This window comes from Camelus bactrianus, chromosome 20 (assembly GCF_048773025.1).
Source record: "Camelus bactrianus isolate YW-2024 breed Bactrian camel chromosome 20, ASM4877302v1, whole genome shotgun sequence".
NCBI classification, from domain to species: Eukaryota; Metazoa; Chordata; class Mammalia; order Artiodactyla; family Camelidae; genus Camelus; species Camelus bactrianus.
In genome coordinates this window covers 22,371,367-22,381,471 of record NC_133558.1, presented here as the reverse complement: position 1 = coordinate 22,381,471, position 10,105 = coordinate 22,371,367, and the positions used below count along the sequence as shown (strand labels likewise).

The 10,105-nt window shown below is 40.7% G+C and overlaps 1 protein-coding gene across 4 annotated transcripts in view; it reads right to left on the bottom strand.

The window, feature by feature from the left end:
• Positions 1 to 26: 26 nt before the first annotated feature.
• Positions 27 to 10,105, bottom strand: part of BLTP3A (bridge-like lipid transfer protein family member 3A) — a 55,802-nt gene continuing 45,723 nt past the window's right edge. For all 4 annotated transcript variants that reach the window (XM_045512220.2, XM_074348520.1, XM_010949050.3 and 1 more), the window contains 7 exons: positions 9,861 to 10,057; positions 8,235 to 8,389; positions 7,970 to 8,150; positions 6,007 to 6,269; positions 5,459 to 5,567; positions 5,225 to 5,331; positions 27 to 4,823 (listed from right to left, as the gene is read on the bottom strand). In XM_045512220.2, coding sequence (XP_045368176.2) covers positions 4,698 to 4,823; positions 5,225 to 5,331; positions 5,459 to 5,567; positions 6,007 to 6,269; positions 7,970 to 8,150; positions 8,235 to 8,389; positions 9,861 to 10,057 — 1,138 coding nt within the window. In that variant the 3' untranslated portion in view covers positions 27 to 4,697. The remainder of the gene's footprint in view (positions 4,824 to 5,224; positions 5,332 to 5,458; positions 5,568 to 6,006; positions 6,270 to 7,969; positions 8,151 to 8,234; positions 8,390 to 9,860; positions 10,058 to 10,105) is intronic.

Below are 10,105 nucleotides of genomic sequence, written 5' to 3'. Positions count from 1 at the left end.
CCTATAAACAGATATAACAGAGCCAATACTGCTTAATAAGTTTAATTTGCTTTTTTCAGGTGGTTCACAGAACCAATACACTCAAGGTTTGATTAGATATTGCAACATTAAAATTTCCCAATACTGACCAGTATTCCAGTTCATCAGATACATTCTCATTGTTTTCCTCAAATAGAGGGGAATGGAGTGACCTTTTATTGACAGTGATTAGCAGTAATAAGGCTACTGTATATAACTGGCAATCCCCAAGAATTCTTTCCTCTCTATCATTCAGTGTCATAGGGAGAGGGATTTTGAAGCTGTTCTCTTTTGAAGCTTTCCTGAGCATGTCTTAGTAAAGATTCCAATTCTGTTTAGCACCCTGAGTGGGGGAAACAGCTTGGACACACAAAGTTGGACAAATCTGGCTTTTAGTATCTTACATTAAAATGCATGGCTTTAAACGTGTACATAGCCAATGGAGAAGACACTTCAGTGGGGCATTCCACAAAGAAACGCTGTAAGACTCAGGCTAAATCTTGACCAAAAACTAGTAAACTAAAGAAAAAAAAATTCTCAGATCTAAGAGGAAGCTTTTTCGACTGGGTATAGGAACTACACCTACTGCAGTTTGAGATACTGGATAAGGCTGAAATTTACAAATAACATGGAGGGAAGTTCACATCACAAGTCCAGCCACTTAGCAAAGCCTCACAGTTTAGGGTTATCCAAGAGTGTTCCCCCTGGTATCTGCTGTAAGAGATGGAGAAAATAATCCTCATTCAACAACAGCTACTATCTACACCTACCCAGAGGTGAATGGGAATATTCCTATTCTAGCAGAAGGTATGGAAAGATCCATCATCCTGGAAAGGACAGTACATCACACCAGAATCTCGAAACACTTCATAATGACTATGGTAAATCAGAAGGCAATGACACAGCTTTTGTAGTCTCAGATAAGGAGATGTCATCCTACCAGCTTGTGCAGCAATGTTGTTTCCATAGTTTTGTGATATTACTATAACTGATTTTAGAAGTTTAGGCAAGTGTTAAATTAAAAAAAAAAAAAAAAAAAAAAAAAAAAACCTTAGTTTAAAGATTTGGAATGGAAATTTCCCAAATGACTATGTTCAAACTATCATCTTTCCACTACCCCCTAAACTTGCCTAAGGAGGAACTAAATGGGTTAAATGGAAGCATTAAGTTACAGGTACCTGAAGGGTGGTTTATCCGTTGTATATTCCATATGCAGGAACCACTCCTTTCAGAACCATGAAAAGGTGTACATAAAGGTTGAGCCCCATGGCAAAATGAGGGTCATATTAAATATATAGCAAAAAGCAGCCATCATGAGAGCCATCCACTCCTGTCTAAAGTCTAAGAAACTAGGTGAATTATTCCAGTGAATTGAAAACACAATTTGAGATGGATAGCCACCTCTGCAACTCAGCTAAGAGATTTAAATCAGTCCATATGCACTAAAGCATGTCTCCAGTACCTCCATGTAAACAGGAAATCTAGACAATCACAGATGATACGTAGTTGTCAATGCTTCACAGCTGAAATGGTGATGTGCAGTGGCTGAAGTCTTTTGAGGAATAGTGGTGCTATCACTCCAGACATTTTCTTGAGGTATTGTTATTTCTTGTTCAGAGTCTTAGAGCTCCAAGGCAGAAATCGTAAGCAGTTCAAAGGAGCTGACACTATTTGTTCTTTCCATCTTTTTCCTTTACGTTTATCCTGAGGAATACCAACAAGGTCATATTTCTTCATTATGAAAAAGCCTGCCTTCCCCCAATGAATAGGAGTATGAAGTTATACAAGATGATTTTTACTAAAATTCCATGGGACAATGACCTCTACCACATTTCCTGAGGGAGGACTTCCAGACACAATGGCCAAATCTGTCACATAGGGGAATTCAAATTCAAGGGCTCCATTTGTCATGTGGACAAGAGCTCCAGATTGCCCAGAAACCTGACTGAGCTCTGGTCATTAAAGGGGTTAGCCTCAGTGCTTGCCAGATTTGTTTCTGTTGCCTCTCACCAAGCATAAGCTTAAGGTGAAGGAATACCAAGCAATGCCTATTAGACATTTTCTCTGCATGGAGGGGTAATGGTGGGTCGGAGAGGAGAGGAAGGGGAGAGAATCAGAATGTGATTTTAGACTAATTCAGGTGAACCTAAGGTTGAATAATTTTATTTTCTAGATACAGATCTCCCTCCTCCCCCTCTAAGAACATTAGAAATGCCGTACTTGAGATGAACCAGTGATCCTTTTTTCTTCATCATTCTGCCTTTGAAGAAACCTAAAGGGGGGTCTGTGGAGGGATGCAGTTACCCTCCCCTTTGTATATCACCAAACAGCCCTCATTTTCTGTAATTCTTTTTGGAAGCCATTTATACAAGGATTCCTCTTAAACCTGCACTCATAAAGTTTCTGCCAACACTACTCCTTGAACAATGAGCTCCAGAAGTTTCTGATTTGCCAAGAGAAGTGCTTTCTTTTACCTTAGTCTATGAGGTAGAACCCTAGAGCCAGTATTTTGGGACTTGAAGAACATATCTCACTCTTGACTGAATATTTGATCTAACACAACCCTCAGCTTTCGTCTTTCCAGAACTGGAGCCAACATTTTAAAGATGTATCCTCATGCGGAAGTACCTTCACTCCCTGATAATTTTTGCTGTTCTCTGGACCTTTCCTCCCTTCACCTGTATTTCGTAAGCAGAAATGCACAGATAATTTAAGACATTATCGTGGCCTTGTGTGAGGTGCTGTTTTCTGTGTTGGCTCTATGTGACCTTCCTGATCATGCAGGTGGGCGTTTGGCCACAGCAGCACACTGACTCCTCCTCCTTCTCAGCAGTGCTTAAGTTTCTTTCCTGAGTTCTAACAGAGCTCACTGCCTCATTGGTTGCTGAATCTTCCACTAAGTGCATTACTTCACACTTACCTACACCAAACCTCACCTGTCACTTTCCTGAGTATTCACAGCCTGGTTTGTGCATCTTCTGCGATTTTCCATTTTTCTTTTTTTTTAATCTCTTCTGACTTATCTTTCACTGCCTAGAAGTAGTGACATTTGATTGCATTGTAATACTTTCAGGTTATTTATAAAAATCTTAAATAAGGTTAAACCAAACATCAACCCATCTGTTACACTGTTAACAATCTCTCTAGAAAGATGTTTACTCTTAAGTCTCTAAGTTGTTTCCTAAGCATGATAGATACACCCATAATCTCATAGTAATTGGTAATTTTAAATTGCCTTAGTGGTGAACCATGACAAAAATTCTTCAAAAGTCTGAGCAAATTAGATCTTATTCCCTCTTGGATGCATGTTTCTTCTTATCCTCAAAAACTAGAATATACAAGTCAGGCATGATTTCCTATAAAGGAAACCATTTTATCTTTCCTTCAATAGGTCATGTGTGATTAAGACTTTAGTGACACAACTAAATCACTATTTTACCATCTTGCCAATTCAAGGTGAGTCAGCTGATGAACTTCTGTCCAATCAACACATCTTGAAGTATATCACCGAGCAGTATGGACGAAGATAAGAGTGTTGCGGAAGAATCAGGTAGAAAATAGAGAGGGGGAAATAGCTCTTTTATCAGGCAGAGGCAAAACCTAGTCAGGTTGAAGGGGTTTTTTCCTTTTTTTTCTTTTTTTACTTAAGTCAAAATAACATGATTTTTAAAAGCCACAGTGATAGAGGGGTGTGAGAGGCAACAGGCTAAGATGTTTATATCACAGTTTAAAACACATTTTCAGCTCCCAAACCACAGAGGGCTAACAAGAGTGCTGGTAGAAAGTCATAGTGCAGACGATGCAGAGGTGCGAGGGACCCTGGGAGACAGAGGAAATGACCTGTGAGGTGCAGCTGTGGAAGACACAGGACTCAGCAGGCAACAGGGGCTCAGAAGCAAGCTCCACTAGCGATCCCTACCACATCATGCCTTCAACCTAGCTCAGAGTAAACATCTTTTCCTTGATTTAAATTTCAAACAAATTGCATTACAGAAGGGAAAGGTGATACCACTGAGCCACAATTGCTGTTTACTTCCTACCGCAGCATCACAATAATGAAAGTATCACAGAAAGGAACCTTAACCGTGAAAAACCTGATTGTAGTATCAGCCAAGATGACATGAGTTTGGTTTCCTTTCCAAAAAAGGCAGAATCCACGTCTCACTTATTCCTGTGCCTCTCCTGACTCCCGCCTTGCTGGCTATTTTCTGTTCCACTCTACTTCCGTGGCTGAAGCTCAGGCCTAGGACTTTTCAGATCCGCCTCAGGAAGCTCTGGGACATAGAATCTTTGGTGGCTCTGTGGGTGACTGAGATGGGTACTTTGCCTTGTTCACACAGGTTGTGGAGGAAGCAAATGTCTCTTCCATGAATCCAGGAGATGAAATGGCCCTACAGTGTCGAGAAGATTCCACCTAGTGTGCAGAGGGCCAAAAGGCTTTATACAGGCAAGACACGATGCTTGAGCCACGCACAAAGCTGCCCCCAATCTCCTGGAACATGGTCGTGCTTTGCCCTGTCTTCCATCCAAGTCAGAACAGCTAGTAGAAAGGACCCTGCAAGGAGTGAGTTGAGCATCCTTAGCTGACTTGTCCAACACTGGATGGTGCCTGTCACAGGTGGTACAATTGCTGGTGATCTCCTCCTCTCTCCTTGGCACAGATGGCTGAGCCACTGCTGTCAGAGCTCAAAGAGGGGGTTATATTTCCTAATCTCCTGAAGAAGTTTTTCTTTATCCTGGTTAGCATGAACCAATGCTTCTTTAGCTTCTATAAGTTCCTTTTGTAGGGTAGGCAGTTCTTTCACCTGACAAACAATAAAATTCACAATTAATGAATAAAGTAACACAATTTGCAAAAACATCTAGTAAGGGAACAAGGAGGAACAATTCAAGCAGAAAAATCCACAAGGTTGGTCAATCAAGAGAACCCAAGTAGATCTTTTCTAAGAGCCTAATACCCTCTTCAGAGTTCATCAGTTACAGGGGCAGCAACAGGTGAAAGATACAATCAGAAAGCATTCACCTCTAGCTCCTGACTTACATCCCCTGTTCAGCACTTCTACAAGCTGCTGCTAGGTGACAGGAGCCCAGACCACCCAGCTGCACGCAGCACAAGCAACCTTTTCAGCCCTCTAGGTTTTACCAGCTTCTGTGAGTATAGCCCCCAAGGGTTTATGGGAAAGATACCGTTCAGTTAGGTCCTCACCTGCGGACCAAAAGCCTCCCCTGTGGGCACCAGAAACACCTGTTCTTTTGGGGGCTGCCTCTTCTCACTTTTAAGTCTTTCAGCTGATGGTCTGTCCTGAGCAGCAGCTGGAATAAAACGGAAAGGTTCTAAATGACAAACTGCTGGCAACATGCAGACAATTCCTAGTTGTCACCTGTTCCCTTACAGGAGAAAAAAGGCAGAGAAGCCAGGACACTGGCAAGCCCAACTCACCGCCTAAGTGGAACACACCATCATCACTCCGCTTCAGCACAACATGCTCCATGGCCAGAGTGATGGGGATAGGGCCTGGAGATGTCGGATAGATGGGAGGGATATCATCCTGCAGGAAAAAGGGAAACCATATGATGCCCCTAGCCAGCTCAGAGCAACTTAGGGAACAAGCCATGCTTGTACCATTGAGCTTGAAGCATTTTTATATCATTGTTTACCCATACATTCTTTCAAGGTGTGAGAGGCGTTCCTGAGTCTCTCCCATTCTAGAGATGGTGAAACTGAGGATCAGATAACCTGATGGGCTTGCAGTCATGCTGCATGCCAAAGGTTAGGGATAGAGATAAGTTCTCCTCACCTGAACCCAGGATTTGTTGCCAGCAATACTCATTTATGTGCTACTATAACATTGACAAAGAATGCAAATATGCATTTCCTCATTTGATCCTCACCATATTTTACAGTGACAAGAGAAGAGGTTAACAGCTGTCACTGCCAGAATTCCTTGCCTGACAAAGTCTAGGGTAAAATCCAATAGTCCCTCTCACCTTGAGAGTGATCCTGGAGTTCAGAAGCTCAATCTGCATGGGAACTACCACCGGGATCACCTCATCCTCCAAGAAGGGCCCCAGGCCATTGAGCACCGAAGTGAGCAGCTCAAGGTCACAGCTTTGAAGCAAGATATGTAGGAAGCCATTCTTTATGGCCAGTGGGGAATGAACAGCTGCACCAGGCCCCACCTCAAAGCGAAGGCCCACAGCTGGCCTGATGCGGTCAGTCCTCAAAGTTGAGGATTCCTGAAAGCTTGTACCTTTAAGAAGAAAGACAGAAGGAAAAGATATTAATTAATTACCTGCCAGTGACTATTCTAAGCACTAAATATATATTTAATATTCATAATGACCCTGTGCCAGAAATATTATCATTCCCATCTTCTAAGGCAGAACTAAGGCACAGAGAATAACTTGCCCAAGTTACACAACTTCTAAGTAGCAAGGACAGGATCTGCACACAGGCAGCCCAACTGCAAAGACCATAGGTTTGGCTCCTTTGCTATAATGCCTCTCATGGCAGTCCAAGGACCAATAAAAAGCTGGTCTTGCTATGAATCAGAGGCACTGGGCTATGGTCAAGGGAAAGCTCTTAAAACAGAGGATCCTCAGCTCTGCTAAATTTGAACATCTCTTCCTTTCTCCAAGTCTTGGTCTTCTCATCTCTCTCTGACAAAGCCAAGCAGGATCTATGTTGATTTCCTCAAAACTCCCTAAAGAATGATCTCAGGTGTAGCCAAGGATATGAAACAACTTACATACCTATATAACTGCAAATTGGTACCACCATTCTGGAAAACAAATTGGCATTATGTAGTAAGATTAAAGCTATATCTACCCTAAGGACCTAGAAATCATAGCCTCAGGAATATAAACCTGGAGAAATTCTCCAACATACACATCAGGAGACATGTACAAGGATGGGTATTTCAAGACAGCCCTATTGAAACAGGAAAAAACCTGGAAACAACCCAAATGTCTGTTCAGAATAGACCAAAGAAATAAATAGAGTAACGGGTACAGGGATATTTTGGGGGTGATGGTGATGGTCACAGAACTCTATAAAGCTTACTAAAATTTATCAAATTGCTTACTTACAATAAGTGAATTTCATAGCTGCAAATTATACTTCATTAAGGCAGTTTTTTAAAAAGCAAAAAGTGGTATATTTCTATAACAGAATATTAGACAGTAGTGAAAATGAATGAATGATAGCTAACTCAACAACCTAGAAGAATCTGAAGAATATCATGGGACTTGAAAGAAGCAAATCACGAAAGAATACAAACTATAATTCCATTTAGAAAAACTTGAAAACCTGCAAAGCTAAATAATACATTGATACAAACACATGTGGAAGAATTGTAAAGCAAGAGAATGATAAATACAAAATTCAGGATAGTGATTCCCTATAAAAGGAGAGAGGCAAGAGGAAGGTTCAGGAGAGGGGCTCCCAGGGACTTCAAAGTTAATGGTACTATTTTATTTATTAAAGTAGGTAGTGAGTATGTGGGTTCATTGTATTGTTATTATTTTATATACTTTTTATATATTTTATAATTATTTTTTATTATCTATTCAATATTTTAAAAAATAATTTTTTAAAACAAAGCATATAGCATAAGCCCAGGTTTTCCTGTCATCTTTTAAAGTATAAATGATAACTCACATCAAAGGACTGAATCAGAAGTTCCCTGATTAGGTATAACCTGACGTTAACAGCCTCAAAGAACTGGACACTGTCCTCATGTGTAAGCTTAAGAGCACCTGGGAAGTGAGGATGGAGAAAAGCCTACTGAGTACAAAGCCCCAGAAAGAGCTCTGGGAAGAAGGTTTCATTGGAGTTCTTCTCCTTAATGGCTGCTGGAGAGAAGGGCCAAGGACTTGGCACTAGGGTAGCTGCCCTTGAAGCACAGTGACAGGAACAAGTTAAGCTATGGCTACCCCAGAAAAATCCCACCTGCTCTCCTGGAAGGGCCACCATCTTCACCCGGGCACTGTCCATGCAGGAACTGCCAGAGTCTCACGGTACCCAGCTGCTGGAGGGCCAGCTCCTCTCCTTGCAGGGCCACAGTCACATCCTCGCCACGTACTTCAATCCCCAAAGATACTTTGTTCACCTTCAGAACCAGAACTGAGACCTGTAAAGGTAGATTCTCTGAGTTGAGTCCCACGCTTCCAGCCTAGGGCCTACCCTCTGCACAGAAGAAAGAAGAGCAGCTGACCAGGTGAAGACTGAGGTCTTTCCCACTGGGTGAGACTGAACTGTTGGCCTCTGGTGACCCCTGGCCATAACTATCCACAACAGGGCTCCCTTGAACATCAGCATTGTCTAAGGCATTTGGAAGAGATCCTGATGGAAGACATTCTGGACCAGATTCTGCATAAGAAAGATAACAAAAGAGTTTGGAAGTCAAAAAATTCTATTCAAATCCAATCTCTAAAAACAGTGACAATTGTAAGAGTAAAACAAAACATTTATGACACTTATGAGACAACTAGAAATTTGAAGACTACTAGATAGTTTATGAATTTAGGGAATTATTGTTAATTTTTTAAAATGTGATAGTGGTATTTAGTCACATAAAAAAAGTCTGTAAATTGAAGCAACCCAAGTGTCCATGGACAGATGAATGGTTAAACAAAATGTGGTATAAACATACAATAAATATTTAGCCTTAAAAAGGAAGGAAATTCTGACACATGCTACAACATAAATGAACCTTGAGGACATTATGCTAAACGAAACAAGCCAGACACAAAAGGACATATACTGTATAATTCCATTTACATGAGAGACCTAAGTGGTCAAATTCATAGAGACAGAAAGTAGAATGATGGTTGCCAGGGGCTAGTGGAAGAAAGAATGAGGAATTATTGTTTAATGGGTACAGAGTTTCAGTTTTGAAAGATGAAAAGAGTTCTGGAGTTGGAAAGTGGTGATGATTGCACAATGATCTGAAAGTACTAAATGCCACTAAATTATAGTTAAAATGGTCAAGGTGGTAAATTTTGTGTTATGTGTATTTTACCATAACTTTAAAATATTTTTAATATTTAAAAAATCTATTATCTAGAGATGTATAATAAAAATACTTACAGATAAAATTATATGTTTGGGATTTGCTTCAAAATAGTATGGGGGGAAGGAAAGTGGGTAGAAGAATATATGAAACAAGAATGGTCATAAGCTCTTAATATCTGAAGCTACATAATGGGTACATGAGAGGTTCTTAATTTGGTTCTGTCTACTTTTAAATATTTGCACTTTTCCATAAGAAGTTAATAATAATAACAAAACAAACATAGGTATATACCATCCAGCTTAAGAAACTACATTCTCTTTTTATTTTACTTTCATTTAGACACTCTTAAGAGACAATTTGAAAAGTTTTCATTTCAATAAGCTGAAAGAACCAGTGTAACTACCAGTGGTGATTAATCTAATTCCTAAAAGTTACTTGTTTTATCATAGACAAAAAGCTCACAGTTATTTTCCAACAATAAAATACATAATTAGGCAAAAACAGACAACAAACACATACAGCACTAACACCAGCCACAAAATCAGTCCTACTGTCGTAGCTATGTGACTGTAAGACTAGTGCTCTCTTTTCTGATCTGAGTCTTGTTCTGTGATAAAGATCAAATTCTAAACAATAACCTAGAAGATGTGAGGATAAAGTCAGAGCCACAAATCCACTAAAATTTCTATCTTCTTTTAGTTTTGATTAAGAAAATGTCTATTTTATCAAATCTCAGCTCCTTTCACATCCTGCCAGTCTGAATGCAGGGGGCAGGAAGAACCTTCTCCAGACTCTGCAACTCTGCCTGGCTCTGCTTCCACCTACCAGACTCCAACAGCATCACAAAGCTCTCACTGCCATCACTGTCCACTGACATCTGGTCTTCAGGGCCACTGTTATCCAGTGAGACACCGTCAAATGACTGCTGAGACACCGTCCTCTTCATGGAGAAAAATCGGAGTCGGGCAGCACCTCCACTTACTGGGGCTGCCACCCCCTCCTCTATCTTGGCCACCGGCTCTCTGTTTAAAAAACAAAAACCACAAATGAGGCTTAGGAGCCCATGTTTT